This window comes from Lactuca sativa, chromosome 9 (assembly GCF_002870075.4).
Source record: "Lactuca sativa cultivar Salinas chromosome 9, Lsat_Salinas_v11, whole genome shotgun sequence".
NCBI lineage: Eukaryota > Viridiplantae > Streptophyta > Magnoliopsida > Asterales > Asteraceae > Lactuca > Lactuca sativa.
The window spans coordinates 157,694,826-157,715,453 of record NC_056631.2 but is presented as its reverse complement, the minus strand read 5'-3'; the positions used below and the strand labels follow the sequence as shown (position 1 = coordinate 157,715,453).

Here is a 20,628-nt window from a genome sequence, read left to right as displayed (position 1 = left end):
GATCTTATCTCGTAAGGAAGGCTATGTTGAAAGTTATGGGATCATCATTCGAATTCTTGCTCTTTCCTCCCAGATTATTTATGCCACTCCATCTAAGGGTGATTTTTCTATTACTATGAGGTGCAAAGATAGATTGAGAAACCTATGTGGTTGAATCCTAAGATTCTGAAGAGGGTGATGAGGATGATTGTAAATAAGGAACTAATGAAGAAGCTGATGAAGAAATTGGTGAGGATGATTATGAAGAAGGCACTGGTAATAAAGAAGGGGCTGATGAAGAAGAAGAAATTCATAAAGATGAAGAAGAATCTGCCACTAATAAGGGAGAAGACTTTGCTCAGGGAATGAACTCTCTTCCAATAATGAACAAGCACATTCAATTTTCATCTACTTCTTCATGCACTTCCTCTATAGATATTAATGTACAACATAGTGCAACTCCTCCTTTTATGGAAACTACTGAACAAATTATCCAAGATGAGTCAGCATCTCCATCACCTTAAGCTGAGAATGTTCCTCTTATACCAACTCCTATCAAGACTCTTGCTTTCGTCAGGATAATAAGGAAGAATCTAACTCCAACTTTCAAACTGTTATGCTTTCTCAACTCTCTCTAATTGTGCAGTTATATCAATTAAAGGATAAAAGGTTGACTAGAGTTGAAATGGATGTGGTTGCGATGAAGCAACTTATGGCCCTGGGTGATGATGATACTAATGATATGGTTGTCGATAACACCCCACCAAACTCTCCATGTGATAACCCTCCTCTACTTCGACCTCCATCAACAAATGTTCCCTCACTATCTCATCCTCTTCATAATAATCCTTCACCACCTTCTAGTTCTCCTCCCTAATATGATGTTACCAAAAGGGGGAGAATACTCAAGGGTTTCCTGATAAACAAATGCAAATGGTGGTAATTACACCAACTCCATCTCAGCCTGAGATGTCTTAAACTGGAAGGGTTATCCTTCAAAAAGAAATTGTTGTTACTAATTTTCTAAATGCTGAAACAACAACTCAGCCCATTCCAGACACTGTTGACTAATCAGAGACTGACAACTATGAAGGGTTTATTGATCTTGGTTTCATGCCACAAGTTGTTGTGCCTATTGTTCCGTTGAATGTTGTCTTTCCTAATTCTTAGTTTCAAGGGGAGGTTCCTCAAGCAACTAATAGTGATATAGATTCTGATAATGATCAGTTTAATCATCGAAAGAGGAAGGCTTCCTCCTCAGGGGGAGCTCATGACGCTAAAGGTAGAAGTTTTGTTGTTGGTGATCCTTCAGCACCTGCTCCTTCAAAGAAAAGCATGAAAGGAAACTCATTATTGATATGGTTAAGTTAGTTACAACATGGAGGTTAATTTTTGATGAAGTAAGGTAGATCATGATAGAAAATAATGTTGTTATTCGACAAAAGAAGGAAGCTAGACTAGGAGAATGTTTGCCTACCAAACTTGTTCAAGCCCTTGTCTCCGCTAATGAAAGTACTACTGATCAAGTCAAGAAAATTAAACTCTTCAATAACAGTGTGAAGAAACAACACAAGGTTTCAGACCTGAATGAACGAATAGATAAGAAGTTTGGAGAAGTTCTGACTCACTGAAAAAACCAAGGAACGAGTGTCTAAAGCTTTATCTGGCCAGGAAGAAAAATGAATATGAATATAATGAAGTTGTATTTGTTGGTGAGCTAGTCAAATTTGGCTATAGTGAATGGATGCAAATTCAAGAAATAATTGACAAACACAAGGGTATTCATGCACATGAACTTAAGTTGGCAATTCAGCAGATGCTCAACAAAGCTAAGAAGTCGTACCTTGTATCATCAGATGGTCCATCTAGATCCTCTTCTTTAGAAAGAAAAGGTGCTTCCAGACAGTCCAAGAATACCAAGTTTATTATTCCTTTTGGCACTTGGTATATCAACAATGAATGGCCAGTAGGTGTTGAACCAGTCTAATACATGTTCATTCTAGAACCAGAGCATAGGATATTTTACCTTGACAGTCAAAATCACATGTGCTTTCAAACACTAATGATCTTCCCTCTGCTTCCACCGAACATTTGTTTCATCTTCGCTTTTAGGAACTTAGTAACTTTGAATTAGAAAGAGGATATCACGTGCTGATATCTCTAGAGCTTAGTATAAGACTATATGTACTTAAAATTGATCAATTTAGATGGGTCAAGCCTGATATCTTGAAAGAAGCTGACAAGTTTTACAATGGTTCTACACGCTATCTGTCAAAGTCAACGTCTATACCGTCAGCGCCAGTGTATCAACGTCAAGGCTTAGTATAGTTATTCTATGTAGTATTTTGTATATTACGTAATGATATATATATATATATATACACACACACACACACACACACACATATATATATATATATATATATATATATATATATATATAATAATAATAATAGATAGCAGATCGGATATACTTGTGATGATGATCGGTTTCTTAGTATAGATAAGATACAATCCCTTCATTTAAGGGATATACTTCTATAGATTAGTGTGTATTGAACATTAGGTTGAAACCCTAATGTTAACATGGCTTAGTGTCGTAATTTTCTGTGAGACAAACCGTCTTCTTGGTGAAGAGAAAACCCTTATCTCCTTGTGTTATTTAGTTTTTATTCTTTGTTTTCATAGATTAGTTTACTTTTGTTCTTTATACTTGAAGGGTTGCTTATCGATACAAACCTTAAAGACATGTTGGCAAAGTCCTTCCCATATATAGAGAAGTTCAAACTTTGTTGGAACTTGGTTAATGCTCGCAGCTTTTAAGTCCCAATAGGAAAAAAAACGGTAGAAAGGCATAGGAAATTCTTGTTTTCTAGAGTTATTCAAAGAATACTCAAGTGGATGTGGAGATTCTTAAACGTTACATAAGAATTGAAGACCTGTAATAAGAGTTGGAGCATTTGACAATGTAATGAAGCATCTTAATATGATGACTCTCTTTGAAGTTCATGGCACTCTTGGATATGATGACACTCTTGGATGTGATGGAATTATTGACTATGATGACATTCCTCGAGTATAATGGTACTCTTTAAAATGTAGCATCTGACAAAAGGCTAGAGTAGTAGAATAAGTGACATACACATGATGTGCCAGAAATTGACAAGCAGTCAATGTCACTTAATGCGCCATCATGGAACCAGATGTGTCAGCATGGCATTTGATGCGCCATCATGTACAAGGTTGGTGCCAATGCAAGGTTTCTCATGGGTGAATGTTATAGAAGTAGATGACTGATAGGTTGTGATTGGTTAACATCTTTTATGGGCCTACAGATTGATGGGCTTGCCTTATTATGATTTTAGGTTTGATACATAATCTATAAATAAAGATGTTTGCTAATTCATTCATCCGTCATAATCTTTGTATCTTATAGCCTTAGTGAGTAGGGGAATATTTGTTCGTTGTACTTGTAATCTCTATTTGAAAGCCTTATGAATAAGAATACTCCCATCATGTCCATTGATGCAAGTCATCTTGACCGAACCACAAAAATATTATGTGTTTGTGTGCTTTTGGTTTCATGTAATATCCACATTACTCCAAACAAAGATTATCACAACTTGATAAATGACATCAAATATGTTCTAATTTTGACAAATATGACCTGACACTACAAGAAGGTCGCCGCTAAAGGTTAGGCGGGTCGCCGCTAATAACTTTAGCGGCGACATGTCGCTGCAAATGCGTCACCGGTATTGTTTCGTCGCTAATACGCTTATTGTCGCCGCTAATACTTACAATCGCCGCTAATACTACGTGTCATCGCTAATGTCATGTGTCGCCGCTAATACATTGTCACCGCTAATAAGTACATGTCGCCGCTAATACTCTTTTGATTTTTTTTTTTAGTTTATTTATTTAACATTAAATTTATAATCAATCCAAATATTAATCCATACCACATTAAGTATTCTTCCAAATTACAAAACGTTTCATAAAATCCTAAAGTAACTACTTGTCCTCATCATTATTTCCTTCATTATTTGGTGGCTGCAATGAGCAAAACCACTCTTCCAATGCTGCAGAAGAGGCCGGGTCCAATTTGCATATTCCAATTTCATCCAATTTGGATATTCCAATTTCATCCAATTACATACAATTAAGCCAAATATATACATCCAATTTGCATATCCTAATTTCATACAAATTTATACATATAAATTTCATTTTAAGGCAATGTGGTATAAACATAAATTACAATCCAACAAATTTATATATTCATGCCAAATTTCATTTTTAAGCCAATGTAATTTAAACATAAATTACAAAACATACACAAAATGCATAATAGAATTCTCACAAATCTAAAAAAACACACAATCCAACAAAATGCATATAATCCAACAAAATAATCCAACAAAATGCACAACCACTTCGTATCTCAAAATACAAACATCATCGCTCAACAAAATTGAAAATTACTCACAATTTATCATCTAAATTAACACCAAAAAAAAAGGAGGAATTCAACCTTGATTGGGGGCAATTTCGGAATGTAGCTCAAGGTCGCCGGTTTTGGGGCTGTGGCGATCTTATGGTGGTCTTGGGGGAAGGAGGGGCTAGCACCGGTCGCAACAAGCACTTCCTAGTCCACCAAGTTGGAAGAAATAAGCGAGATTGAAGAAAGAAATGAGAGAAAAATGATAGAAAGAAAGAATAGTGCAAAAAAGAAATGACAGAAAGGTAAACTGGAATGGGATATATGCGACGAGCATTAGCAGCGACAGGCAATAGCGGCGACGGATGCGCAATAGCGGCGACACTAGGGCAATAGCGGCGACAAGTGGAGGGAAAAGTCAGTGCGTCTTTTCGCTTTCCTCTACAGCCGTTGGATTGAAAAGAAATTGGACGAACGGGGTTAGTATGATGCGGATCGCTGTAACAAAGCATTAGCGGCCACACCAGGCAATAGCGGCGACATGTTACATGTCGCCGCTATTGCCTGGTGTCGTCGCTAAAGGCGTCGCCGGTAATGCTAACCTTTCTTGTAGTGTGATTTTCGAAAATTTGTTTGATGAATCATATATTTTTTTGTTTAAGTTATATATGTTTGTTTTTGTTAAGAATTGCAAACACAAATGAAAATGGAACGAACAGTAAAAGAAGATGTACAAATCCAAATGAAAATAGAACGGAAAACATAAAAAAGCTGCAAGCACTAAAAGCAAAACATATAAAACCAATGAGTAAACCTCCCCACAACCGACTTTTTTTTTTTTTTTTTTTTTTTTTATGGTTATTGTTTTAGAAAGTTTTGAACTTATCTTTATTACATTTGTGGCTTACACATTTGTTACAACTTGTGTTGCATCGAATAATTTTAGGTTTGTGTATATTAGATTTAAGGTTGAACTTGTAAATTTGGTTTTTCTTATTGCATCTGGATTATATTTCGTATTATTCTTTTTTTTTTAAACTTTACCTACGGAATAATTGCCATAAAAACCGTCAGTAAACACCTTTCACTAAAAGTATCTGTTGAAAAAATAAAACATTATTGACATCTGTCGGTAAAGCAGTATGCCATTAAAGAAGGCACATCACAAAATATCATGGAACTTTCTTATAGGATTTTTGTTAGCAATTTGTGATGGATTAACTACGGAAGTGGCTGTCGGAATTGAGCGGTTTCTAGTCGTGTATATCACGTGGAATTTGGGTATTTGTCTACGTATATTAAGTTTATGTCAAATTGTTTGGAAATAAAAGTCTATAGTACAATGTATGCTATCAACAACACGTTATAGCGGTGATATAACGTTTTGCGGTGTTACTGAACCGCTATTTTGAAATAGCGTTTACTAATAGTGGTAGTGTTATTACCGACGCTATTGACCGCTATTTACCGTGCACCTCAACAGCGCTATAGCGACGCTATATCTGTTTTTACAATTTCATACATATTAGGCTATTTTGACAAAAAATAAATAAATAAAACAATTTAATGTTATTTCAATATTAAATCTTTATATTTATAACTAGTTCACTACACTTTTTGTTTTAGTAAGTACAAATAATAAATATAATTAATTAAACTACAAATCAACAAATAACAACTTCAATTTCCCGTCTGTTTCATTACTTAGAAACTACGAACGATTTGAGCTGTCATAATATTTTGAAACTTTTATTTCTAAATTACTCTATTAGAATATTCACTACAAGAATACAAAGCATTAGTGGCGATGCCTTTAGCGGCGACACCTAGCAATAGCGGTGACATGTAAATGACGCGTTACATGTCGCCGCTATTGCTAAGTGTCGCCGCTAATGCTTTGTTTTAGCGATTCGCGTCATTCTCACCCCATCCGTCCGATTTCTTTTCAATCTAACGGCTGTAGAGGAAAGCGGAAAGACACGCTGACTTTTCCCTCCACTTGTCGCCGCTATTGCCCTAGCGTCGCCGCTATTGTCTGTCGCCGCTAATGCTAAACGCAAATATCCTTCACAGATTACCTTTCTGCCATTTTTTTCTCACTTCTTTCTCTCATTTTTCTCTCTTTCTTTCTTCAATATCGCAAATTTTTTCCAACTTGGTGGACTATGAATTGCTTGTTGGACCGGTGCTAGCCCCTCCTTCCCCCAAGACAGCCGCAAGACTGCCACAACCCCAAAAACCGACGACATTTAGCTACATTCCGAAATTGCCCCCAATCAACGTCGAATTCCTCCTCTTTTTTATGAATTTTCTGTTTTGGTGTTAATTTAGATGATAAATTGTGAGTATTTTTCAATTTTGTTGAGTGATGATGTTTGTATTTTGAGATATGAAGTGGTTATGCATTTTGTTGGATTGTGTGTTTTTTCAGATTTGTGGGAATTTTATTATGCATTTTGTGTATGTTTTAAAATGTATGTTTAGATTACATTGGCTTAAAAATAAAATTTGACGTGAATATATACATTTGTTGGATTGTAATTTATGTTTATACCACATTGCCTTAAAATGTAATCTAGATGTATATATTTGTATGAAAATGGATGGAATTGGAATATGCAAATTGGATGTATACGTTTGACTTAATTGTATGAAATTGGATGAAATTGGAATATGCAAATTGGATGAAATTGGAATATGCAAATTGTATGAAATTGGATGTATACATTTGGCTTAATTGTATGAAATTGGAATATGCAAATTGGATGTATACATTTGGCTTAATTAGGTTATTAATAGCAACTTACTTCTAGTAATGTATTGTATATGGTTTCAAAGTGCTTAATTTTGTTAGTGACTTAACGTTTGGCCAACTTAATAGCAACATACTTTTAGTGACTTAATGTTGGTGATTACAACTTTAGCTTTAATTAGGTTATTAATAGCAACGTACTTCTAGTAATTTTAATTTAATTATAGAATAAAATTAAATTAATTTAAAAAAAAACATTAAAAAAGTAATAAATTAGTTGTAAAATCAACTTAAAGTAGTTTGAAAATCAAGTTAATGTTAAAATTAAAATAAAATAAAGATTGTTTAATAAATTAAACAAATAACAAAAAAGAAAATATTAAATTAATTATAAAATCTAATTAATTTACCTTTAGAATCATATTAATTTACCTTTATAAAATGAAATTAAATCAATTATAAAACCAACTTAATAGCAACATACTTTTATTGACTTAATGTTGGTCATTACAACTTTAGCTTTAATTAGGTTATTAATAGCAACGTATTTCTAGTAATTTTAATTTAATTATAGAATAAAATTAATTTAATTTAAAAAAAAACATTAAAAAAATAATAAATTAATTGTAAAATCAACTTAAAGTAGTTTTAAAATCAAGTTAATGTTAATATTAAAATAAAATTAAATTAGTTTAATAAATTAAACTAATAACAAAAAAGAAAATATTAAATTAATTATAAAATCTAATTAATTTACCTTTAGAATCAAATTAAGTTACCTTTATAAAATAAAATTAAATCAATTATAAAACCAACTTAATAGCAACATACTTTTAGTGACTTAATGTTGGTCATTACAACTTTAGCTTTAATTAGGTTATTAATAGCAACGTCCTTCTAGTAATTTTAATTTAATTATAGAATAAAATTAAATTAACTTAAAAAAACATTAAAAAATAATAAATTAATTGTAAAATCAACTTAAAGTAATTTTAAAATCAAGTCAATGTTAATATTAAAATAAAATAAATTTATTTTAATAAATTAAACTAATAACAAAAAAGAAAATATTAAATTAATTATAAAATCTAATTAATTTACCTTTAGAATCAAATTAAGTTACCTTTATAAAATCAAATTAAATCAATTATAAAACCAACTTAATAGCAACATACTTTTAGTGACTTAATGTTGGTCATTACAACTTTAGCTTTAATTAGGTTATCCCGTGTTGGAATACTTTTTGAATCATCAACTTTATGAATACTCTACTTGATTTTTGCTTCCCGTAAAGTATACCTTAAACACTAAATTATGTTTCAGTTGCATCATGTCTATTGATAAAAGCTGGACTACTAATCCACATCGTCAATCTCCCGAGTTCCAGCTCGGACTCGACACTTTTGTCGAGAGATCCATGTTACCCCTAGATTGTAAAGGTGAAACCAGATGTCCGTGTGAGAAATGTGATAATCGTTACTTCATGAATCCGAAAGCAAAGAGACGTCATGTTCGTATATATTGTTTTAGTTAATCATACAAAACATGGATATATCACGGTGAACTTTTAATCCCTCCAGTTGTAGATGTCGTATTGCCAAGTAACGAGATGGCTGAGGTTATTGACGATGTTATGTGGGAGTCGAGAGAAAATGATATAAACCTCGATGAAGGAACCTCGAATACAGGGGGTAGTGGTGTCGATGATGATTTTGAAGAGTTGTTAGAGGCAGTTGAAACCAAGTTATATCCTGGTTGTACGTTTTCATTCCTTGATTTTTTTAGCAAAGCTGATGCATATGAAGGTCAACAACAAATGGACTGATAGTTCATTTGATCAACTCCTTGAGTTGTTGCATTCGGCATTTCCACCAAACAACAAGGTTCCCGGTTCATATTATTTAGCAAAAAAGAAACTAAAGAAGTTAAGTTTCGGGTACGAGTCAATTCATGCGTGCAAAAACAATTGTTTTCTCTTCTGGAAGGAACACAAGTCATTGCAAGTTTGTCCCGTTTGTAAAGAGAGTCGGTGGATTAATAAAAACACCAAGGGTAAGAAAGTGACTCATAAGGTGTTACAGTACTTTCTAGTGGCCCCTAGACTACGCCTTTTGTATTGTTCACGGTACACTTCCAAAAATATGATATGACATAGTACTGGGAGATCAGAAGATGGTGTGATGCGTCATCTCATTGATGGAGAGTCTTGGCAAAAATTTGATGTAGATTACCTTGACTTCTCGAGTGAACCTCGTAACGTACGACTAGGGCTGGCAGCTGATGGCTTTAATCCATTTGGTAACATGTGTAATCCGCATAGTACGTGGCCGGTTGTACTCACCACTTACAATCTTCCACCATGGCTTTGTATGAAAGAGTCATCATTCATGTTGGCCTTGTTGATTCCCGGCCCTAAAGCGCCTGGAAAGGACATAGATGTTTTCCTTAGGCCGTTAGTGGAAGAGCTTAAGTTTTTATGGCAATCAGGCGTACGCATTAAAGACGCAGCGACAAACACATTCTTCACGATGAAAGCTATGTTGTTATGGACAATGAACGACTTTCTAGTTCGTAGTAGTTTATCGGGCTGGAGCGGACAAGGGTATAGAGCATGCCCGACTTGCAATGAAGACACTCCTTCGTACCGTGCAGTAAATAAAGTCGTTTATATCGGTCATCGTCGGTTCTTAGATGCTGATGATCCATTAAGGATGAGTTTGAAATTTAATGGGCAACCAGAGACAAGACCCGCTCCGAGACACATTACTAATGAAGACATACAAGAGCAAATAGGTCGTCTAATACTTCGTAAACCGGGTAAACATCCTAACACTCTCAAATAAAACATGGATCGACAAGGATTCAAGTTGAACTGGTCGAAACGTAGCATATTTTTTGAGCTCGAGTATTGGCCTTCTCTGCAGCTGAAACACAACATAGATTTGATGCATGTCGAGAAAAATGTGGGTGAGAGTCTTTTGGGTACTTCTATGATGAATGATAAGAGTAAAGACACATCAAATGCACGTGAGGACTTGAAAAATCTGAATATCCGGCGTAATCAATGGTTGCAAAAAAAGGGTACAAGTTCACTAGACCACATGCAAGCTACTCATTCAAGAAACCTGACCGCAAAATCTTTTGTCAATTTATAAGAGATGTTAAATTTCCTGATGGGTTTGGATCTAACATCAGTAAGAAAGTGGTAGATAATGATACTAACATTATTGGGTTGAAATCTCATGACTATCACATTCTTATGCAACGTTTGATACTGATTGGAGTTAGAGCGTTATTGGACAAAGAAACTTCTACACCAATTGTAGATCTTTGTATGTTTTTCAAGCAAATTTGCTCTAGAACACTAAAGGTGGAGGATATGAGGAAAGCAAAATAAGACATTATTAGAATCTTGTGCAAGTTAGAGTTGATTTATCCGCCAGCGTTTTTCGACATTATGATTCATTTAGTTTTGCATTTACCTAATGAAGCGATTTCCGTAGGCCCGGTATGTATGGGATGGATGTATCCGTTCGAAAGGTATATGAAAAAACTAAAAAACTATGTCAGAAATAAGGTGAGGCCGAAAGGTTGTATAGCTGAAGGTTATATTGCTGAAGAAGCTTTGACATTCTGTTCGATGTACCTTCGAGATGTCAATCGCCTTGAAAGAAACAAAGATGTTGTCATTGAAAAAACAAAGTTTTGGATGTTTGAGTCCAAGTGTCGACTGACGAGCGCAAAGCAAATCAAACATCTTGATATAATGGATAAACATAATATAGAATGGTTTATATTGAATAGTTGTCAATAAGTAAGACAATACATCGAGTAAGTGTTCTTACTTTTAATTATCTTTCATTATTTATTGTTAATTTTTTCCATTCATCAATTATATATATATATATATATATATATATATATATATATATATATATATATATATATATATATATATATATATATATTTCATCAGTATAGAAAATTCAAATCTGAACATCCTGAAAGTGACGAAAAGACCGAATTTCCCAACTGGTTTCTTGAAAAGGTAATAATAATTAACAAACAAATATCTTTCATAAATTTAATGAATCAAGAATACATAACACATCAACATTTGTTTAATAGGCTTATCAGATGGAAAAAGAAATCTCTCCTGAATTCCACAAAGAGTTGGCAGCCCTTTCAATCGGTTCACAAATGGATGTTTATACTTACACTTTGTGCATAGTCAATAGTGTTAGGTTTATGGTACTTAGTCGTGATGCACAACGCAAAATGCAAAACTCTGGGGTTCTAGCGGTTGGTGAGAATGGAGAGAAATATTATGGCCAGTTAGCAGAGATTATGGAGGTGCAATATCCATATGATTATTCGACTGTAATATTTCGGTGCAAGTGGTTCGATACGGGAGATATTCATGATGATAATTTCGTAAGTATCGACACAGAAAAAGAAGCGTACCAAGATGATCAACTCATATATGCTTCGCAAACCAAACAAGTGTTCTACATCCGCGAGCCTGTTAATCATCGAAGAAACCAAAACAACAACCCTCGTTGTGTCGTCGAGCATGTTAATCATCGAAATATTTGGGATCTACCATCCGACAATGCTCGTGTCCAAAATGCTTACAGTGACTCTGTCCAAGATGTCGACAATGTGGAGGCCGAAAATGTTGACATAGTTCAAAACAACTTTTCATCTGGAGTTAGACTTTTTATCGACTTCTCACAATACTTTCAAAACAATGTTGACGTAGCTCAAAACAATGCTGATTATGACGATGAAGACGAGACTGAAGTACCTCCGCCAAGAATCGATAATGTTTCCGATGAAGAGACTGATTATGATGATGGCGATTCTGATTATGATACGGATGAAGAAGACATTGAAGTATATGATGAAGATTCTGATTAAAAAAATCAAAATTTTTTTGGTAATAGAAATTTTATTTGAAATGTACCTTTAACTCATATTGTTTGTCTAACTTTTATTTATGTTGTTTGTGTATATTGTATATCTTACAATTTCGCAGGGTAACTAACTTTTATTCATATTGTATTTCTATATTGTACATCTTGTAATTTACAGGCTGCAGATGAGGTTTACTTAGGCGATAATCTTGGCCATGATGGCCGATGTTATGGGGCTTGGACATGGAGGTGATGGAGCCGGGGATCCACCACCTCCAGGAGGCTTTGGTCATGGTCAGCACGAACAGGATGGTGAGTTTTATTATGATATATTTATTAACTATTTTTATTATTTTATAATAATTTATCGTGACTAATATATTTTTAATTGTATTTTTTCAGCCGAACTTCCAAAAAAAAGAAGGGGCATGTCAAAAAAGATCGAGTTGGGAAAGTTGATAAGGGAAAATAAGGGAAAGTCCGTAGATTTGGATTTCGACAGGGAGATCACATATTTCCCTATCGGGAAGCGTCGTAATTGGTTCACATATGTAATTGGGAGGTATTTGTGGAACAATGTGCTTTTCAATGTATCTGGTTGGGACAATGTTTCCCCGCCTTAAGGAATGCAGCAGATGTACATCTAAAGGTAACTTGGATACAATTTTAAGTGTAGTTGTGATTATTATTTAATTAACTAAATTTTTTGTGTTTTGCAGAATAAATTTGATTTGGATAAGGTTAACATGGATCCGGAGTGTGCTCAATTGTTGCGGAGCATTGATTCGAGTCTTGCAAAAGTTACAGAGGCCGAAAAAGTAAAGCTCATGCTTATTTTAAGGAAATCGGGGGGCCTACAGATATCCAAGCCGCATTATGTCACATGAAAATTAGGCAAAGGCAGTCGAACATTTTCAAACGCCAGAATTTTTAAGGCGTTCGGCGTTAAACAAAGAATGTCGTGCAAAACAAATAGTTGTAAACAGAGGGGGGTCGAGCTCATACAGCAATGCATGTTTAAAAGAAGTAAGTTATGATATATTTAAATATTTATTTAAAGTATAACTAATCTAAATTTTAATGTTAAATATGATATAAGTCGAATCGAAGCTTTTCGTAAGGCTAATTCCAATCGCCAAAGGGTATTTTATAGTCCTGCAGTCGAGTAACAATACGTAAGTGGTTAATTTGTATTTTTCATATAAGTTTTTATATTGTCAAAGGTATTTAGTAATCTAATTTTTATGATTTTTATTATTTTTAAAAAATACAGAATGCTTTACTCGAAGAGATAAACCAACGAACCCAAACTACTTATGAGGCAAGCGGTCTAGCACCAACTGATAAAAGATTGTTTTGAAGGAATATTGGGTGTTCGACGCAGACATATCAGAGTCATTGGGCGTAAACCCCCTACCGTTGTGTCTATGTACGATCAGGAACAACCAATGACACAAGAACAACCACAATCACAGGTAACTGTTAGTAAATGCTATAATGGAAAGTAGAATGCTATAATGATATGTTGGTTATGATTTGATTTGTTGATATTTTGTAGTTTGTTAATTTTTGGAAAGTAATGCTATAATGGAAAGTAGAATGGTATAATGATATGTTGGTTATGGTTTGATATGTTGATATTTTGTAGTTTGGTAATATTTTGGAAAGTACAATGCTATAATGGAAAGTAGAATGGTATAATGATATTTTGGTCATGGTTTGATATGTTGATATTTTGTAGTTTGGTAATTTTTGGAAAGTACAATGCTATAATGGAAAGTAGAATGGTATAATGATATGTTGGTTACGGTTTGATATGTTGATATTTTGTAGTTTGGTAATATTTTAGAAAGTAAATGCTATAATGGAAAGTAGATGTATGTTTAAGTGTATTTGATATGTTGATATGTTGATATTTTGTAGAATGGTATAATTAATTATAATGTTATTCTGATATGTTGTTAATATATTTTGTTTTCTTTATAGTTGCAAATGCTGCAAACAATACTACAAGACCCGACTTGTTCTGCAGCATTGGAAGAGTGGTTTCGTTCATTGCCGCCACCAAATAATGAAGGAGATGATGATGAGGATGAGTAGTTACTTTAGGATTTTATGAAACGTTTTGTAATTTGGAAGAATACTTAATGTGGTATGGATTAATATTTTGGATTGATTATATAATATGTATTAATATTTCTATAAAAACTTATCAGATTTTTCAAATGCTATATGGATTAATATTTGGATTGATTATAAATTTAATGTTAAATAAATAAACTAAAAAAAATTAAAAAAATCAAAAGAGTATTAGCGACAACAGCTTTTGTGGCGACAAGAATGTATTAGCGACGAAATCCTATTAGCGGCAACGGGTGGCATTAGCGACGACGCGTAATATTAGCGGCGACTATGAGTATTAGCGGCGACGATAAGCGTATTAGCGACGAAACAATACCAACGACACATTTGCAGCAATACGTCGCCGCTAAAGGTATTAGCGGCGACATGCCTAACCTTTAGCGGCGACACGTGTCGCCGCTGTTACCCAATCTTCTTGTAGTGATTATATATAGATTATATTATGTTTTTATATGATTTTTAATATATAAATTTTGTATAAATACATAATATAAATTATAGATAATATTAAAAAACCGATATAGCAATGCTATACCACCGTAATAACAACGATTTCAAATATTGACATGTGACAGCTATTGAAATTTCGACCGCGATAACTGCTTAGACTACAATAAATAAAGAGGGATCAACGAAACCAAACTTGAGACTATTTTTCCAATAATAGTCCAACACTTACGAACATAAACGATTTTCGTATACATACTCACACCTTAACTCTTTCGTATAATTTTGTTGATTATAAATGGGACCATGAACATACATATTTTCTTTCGAAAGCCCGAAATTAGTGACATGACATGACCACTTCTTTTACACACTTCACAAAAGAAATACACGGCTATATAAACCATCATATTATATTTTGACACGTACCTTACAATATGAACATAAAACCATGTCACCATACACATCAATGCCAATCACTCTTCCTCCACAATTTCTCCCTCTACCCCAGGAACCTCCGCAGCTTCTTCTCCTCCAGCAACATCCGCGGGTTCTGCTTTAGGAATGGTGAATACCTTTGCAATCTTCTCGGTGGGCACCAATGGCAGGAATGAAGAAACCTTGTACCCTTCTTCTGCTGTTTGCTGCACAGTCTCGTTGTACTTGTCAGCAACCAAAGTGGCTGCTGGTGCAAAAGCCTTAGCGACATTAGTGAGAAGGGGGATTTTACTAAGAGTTTCCCAAGCTGAAGAAGCATATTCCTCAGCAGCTGGCTCGATTTTTACTAACAGGTCTTTGGTGGTTTCCACCAAACCATTACTCTTGACGTCAGAGACCACCTCAGTTGACAAGCTTTTGGCTGTAGTTGTTATGTCCTTCACAGCAGAAGGAAGTACCTCGTCAATCTGAAATCACGTCACAAGAAGATCATTATCTATAGAATGCAAAAGAACATATTCTTTTGATCTTTTCCTTGTGTTTGGCATGTGAAAAAAACATAACAGGTTGTATTGAATCTGAACAAGATTAACATGATAGATTGTGCATGAAAGAGAAAAAAAAACGAGAAAGAAAAAAAAAAAAAGCTAACCTTACGATCAACAAACTTGAGGGCCTCAACATTGGCATCTTGGAACTTATCAATAGCAGGGCCAACAACGCTCTTGACAGTAGTCTCTATCGTCTCAACGCCAGGTATAGCACCAACTTTGTCCTTTACATAATCGTATACTGATGATGCAATACCAACTGCTTCCTGCATAGCATCTTCGACAAAGTCCAGGTGCTTCAGCTTATCGTCTTCGCTCTGAACCTTTTGTATGAAAACAAGAAACCATAAGCAAATCAACTCTCTACTCATTATGTTATGTTTCTTGTCGAGAAATATGTTTAAGTTTCATAAATCAGGCGTCGATTATACTACACAGGTAACATATATCTAACTGGTATTAAACTATTTTCTGGAAAATGAGACGAATTATTACTGGGGATTGAGAAATTTTACCTAGTCCTTGTAAAACTAATTTATTCATCATAAAAGTTTTGCTGTTGGTTTTGATAGGATCAAAAGAACCCAAACAATCGGTAACAACATTTTGAAACTACTATCAACATAATCCAGCAAAACGATTTGGGTTTTGGCCATAGAGGCAGTAAATCGCAGTTATGTTCTATCAAATAAATCAAGCATACAAACAAAAAATTGTGTTTCGAAAAATATAAATACAATATAACTTCAAGCGAACCTCAGGTTTATCGGTAACAGAAGCAGCGAGGCCCATGATCAAGATGAATGTGGTTCAAAACGATATGTAGTTGTCTATCAATAACTGATGTTTATCTTAAAAGTGCGTCTATATATGATATCTCACTGATGGATCGATATTTATAAAGAGTGGGTTGCATAGTTACAGTATAACCCTTGAACTTATATCATGTATTATAATTACTCTTTTGTATAAACATTTCTATATATATATATATATATATATATATATATATATATATATATATATATATATATATATATATATATATATATATATATATATATATATATATATATATATATATATATATATATATATGTATAACCCTTGAACTTATATCATGTATTATAATTACTCTTTTGTATAAACATTTCTATATATATATATATATATATATATATATATATATATATATATATATATATATATATATATATATATATATATATATATATATATATATATATATATATATATATATATATATATATATATATATATATTCCGGTTTCGGTGAGGACTCTCTTTAGGTGACGACGGCGAGGACTAGCTGTCGCCAATCGAGGTCATTAAGGGTATTTGGGTCCAAAAAAAATTATAAATGAGTTGCTATGTAACGCCCGTAGATTCGGACTAGTCAATTTAGAGATAATAAACATCAAAAATGACTTTTTAATAAAAGATTATTTAACCAAGTTATAGTATATATCACAAGGGTTCCGTACATATAAAGAACGCCGAAATCCGAGTTATAACGAAGAAGTTATGACCCGTCAATGTTTTACGGCAAAACCGACACGGCACCGGGAATCGTAAAAAGTGAATTTACGATAAAATACTTTCTAGCCTTAACGATCTAAACGAAAGTCATAGAATATGTTAAACCGAGAGTGTGCATAAAAACAACGTCCAAATCTGACTTCTATGAGGAAGTTATGATTTTTCTAAAATTTAGCATAACAGAAGATAGCCTGGATATTCGAATTTTAGATCGGTCGATTTTTAGCCAAAATAATCTAAATGAGAAATGTATATATCGTTAATAGGAGTTAAACGATAAAAAGACAGTCGAAAACGGAGCTCGTATGCGAAAGGTATGGACGAAGCGTAGTCTCTACTCTTCAAGCGCAGCGAATTCGATGCAGATTTGTAAATCTGAGATAGAATAAGAATTGGCCAACGAGGTATAAATGAAAGTTGTAGTACTTGTAAATACTAACGTATGGATATAAAGAACATAGAAAACGGAGCTCGTACTCAGAAGATACGGACGAAGCTTAGAGACTGCTCTACGATAAAACCCTTATAAATAAATGGTGAATCCTTCATATTTCTCACACCTTTCACCCTCTATTTCTCTCTCTACTTTCTCTCTCAAAGCCCCCTAACCCCTCCTAAGCCTAGGTAAACCCCTAGTACGCTAAGGAAGCCACGAGGCTCCCGGAGTCCCGAGAAAATGGGTCTTTCGGTTCGGAAACACTGCTCCAAGCGAAGCTCGGTTTTCGAGAAAACCCGTTGTAAGTGAAATACACCCACACTATTTTTAATATAGCTTTTAATTAATAGGACCTTATGGTAATTATTTGGGCTTTTATTATGGGTTATATAAGTGTTTTTCTAATATCTTTTTAACCACTCATGGTACGGGGAATCTGGTTTGGAGGGCCGCTTGGGTTGCTGGATTTAGAAGTGCTATATGCCAAAATGATCCCGCCCTCCGGTGTTTCATGTCTTGCCCCTGTCTGTACATAGTGGGTGAAGAGTATTTCTTAACGCTTATATAAGAGTAATAATAGCTAGACTATTAATTAGTCTCGGTAAAACGTTAGACTAAACTCCAGTGGTAATGATACTAAGTTTTGTCGAAGAAAATTATTTTAAAGTTAATGAAGTGTTGTCCGAGAACCGCGTCACCACCTTATAAGGGGAGTGCATAATTACTTTCATCTTACACATAGATACGAAGTATTTTATATAAATTACTTGTTATGTGTGCATATTATCTGAATAGTTGTTGTCTATGTTGGATGAATGATTTTACACATGCTTCAAATGAATTAAACTGTATATGTATTTTATATTTACAAAATATGTTGGGTAAACATGGGTAGATGAAATATGAGTCGGATGATGAGATGAGATGTTATATAGACCATGAGATAAGGGTAAGAGGGGAACAATGAGAGAAGCCTTTTACCCAAATGATGGTGTCACAACTAGGAAATTCGATGCCTTGTAAACATGGAACAATGATAACAAATGTGCACCAACAATGTGAAAGCATGTAAGATGCTTATTCAATAACAACAAACTTCAATCAAAAACTTCATACAAGCACTGCAAATAGTCAACAAAGAATTGGAAACCCTAGAAATCCCGGTTTAACTCCATTCTGAACTAGGATTTCCTTATTGGACCCAATGCGCCAATAAGCTTCCAATTTGACTATCTTGGGCTTAGAACTCTTAAATGGGCTCTAATTGGACCCACTCCTGTTTTTTTAATATATTGGGCCATATTGGGCCTAGAATGAAATAAAATACTTTAATGGACCTCATTGGGCCATAACTAACCTAATTAGTCCTAATGAGCCATAAAAATCACTTCTTGAATTTTTTTTGGGCCAAGAATCATCTAATTAAGCCATAATATGGATTAAACACCAAAGGCCCAAAAATTTCCTTCTCTTTCTCTAATTCTCGGCCCAACCTCAAAGCATGAAGAAAGGAGAGTTGACTTTTGTGCCACCTCATTTTTATTTGTTGGGTCTCCATGCATGTAACTCATACTTCCAAGCAAAAATCTCATCAAGGTCTCTCTCTTCCCCTCCTTTCTTCTCTCGGCCGAACACAACACACACACACACTCACAAAATTTATATTCATTCTCTCAAACTCTCACTAGAACATCCTTATACTCTCCCTCAAAAATTTCAAGAATCACAAGGGCTACAAGGAAATCTCTTCTTAACATCACAAATCTAAGGTAAGTTGATGTTTGATCCATGCTTTAACTCACTTCCTTTCATCAAAAATCATCTATTAATCCATTCAAATTCATGATCTTGCATCTTAGAACCCACTAAGTTCGAGATCCATCCAAGAAACTTGCTAGGGCCGAAAATAGCACCAAACTTCTCCCAATCTGCTTCAAAACCGAAACCACAACTCAAGGTGAGCTTCATACCCCTTTCTTTTCGGTTTTCATGAGTTTTATGGGGGAGCATACAAGAAAATGTGTAGATCTACGTGTATGTGTATGCTATGTGTGATTTTATGCATGTATGTGTGTGATTTCATGTGTTTTGTGATGAATATGTTAACAAAAGCATTGTAAACCCGAGATCTATGATATGAGAAATGAAACAAACATAATCTAAGCTATTTTACACCAAACAAGTCAAGAATGATAGCTTATAAGGTTATGATGAACATATTCTAACATAAAACCCATTTTAGGGCTTAACTTGTCAAAAATACAAAACTTGGGTTACAAATTGACAAGTCAAGGTCTCTTGAGGGTCAAAAGGGTCAAAACAGTTTATATAGTTATTTTTCTGAATAATAGAATTTTCAAGGGCTTAAAATGTAAATTTTTAGCTTAATGGGCTAATTTTGGGCTTTTCGGCCCAATAAGCCTGAAAATGCGAAAAATGATAAATTTAAGGGGCTGAAATGAAACTTTCTGTAAAACAGGGGGTAATTAGCATCACAAAATATTTTAAGGGTCAAAAATGCTTTTCACTGTCAAAAAGGACCAAAAATGCAAACTTTTTAGATTTTGGGCCAAAACTATAAAAGTTGAGAAAAATGGGGTTCTAAGTTCTAACCGAGAAACACCATTCTGGAAGGGCTGAAGCTACCAACAAAATAAATTTTGGGTTAGAACTGTCTTTTCAAGAAGTTTATGATACGAACGTGTCAAGAAAATGTTTTAAGGAACTAAAAATGAAATTCTTTTATATAAAAGGACCAAAAGTATTATTTTTATAAAAGAAGGGTAGTGAAAAGGTCAATTTCCACTTTTAAAAAAATGAATTCATTAATACAAAATACAAGATCCACGACTACCAACGAAATGGAAAACAAATACACTTTAACAACAAATATCGTTACAAACGAAGTCATTCGGTCTCGAATCAATACAAAACAACAAGCGCTAAACCAAACAGCCTAAATAAAT

The 20,628-nt window shown here is 34.0% G+C and overlaps 1 protein-coding gene across 1 annotated transcript; it reads right to left on the bottom strand.

Annotated features, from left to right (window-relative positions):
* Positions 1-14,864: 14,864 nt before the first annotated feature.
* LOC111895555 (stress-related protein) lies at positions 14,865-16,539 on the bottom strand. The gene is made up of 3 exons (XM_023891641.2): positions 16,423-16,539; positions 15,768-15,989; positions 14,865-15,582 (listed from the first exon to the last, which is right to left on the bottom strand). Exons 1-3 carry the CDS (start codon positions 16,456-16,458, stop codon positions 15,154-15,156), a joined length of 687 nt encoding a protein of 228 aa, XP_023747409.1. The 5' UTR covers positions 16,459-16,539; the 3' UTR covers positions 14,865-15,153.
* Between the last annotated feature and the right edge of the window lie 4,089 nt (positions 16,540-20,628).

Bases quoted from the DNA above. Each gene is read 5' to 3' on its own strand.
- LOC111895555 (XM_023891641.2), bottom strand. From the start codon at position 16,458: ATGGGCCTCGCTGCTTCTGTTACCGATAAACCTGAG. The intron at 15,990-16,422 runs GTTCGCTTGAAG...TTCATACAAAAG, and splicing joins CTGTTACCGATAAACCTGAG to GTTCAGAGCGAAGACGATAA. The intron at 15,583-15,767 runs GTTAGCTTTTTT...ACGTGATTTCAG, and splicing joins TCAAGTTTGTTGATCGTAAG to ATTGACGAGGTACTTCCTTC.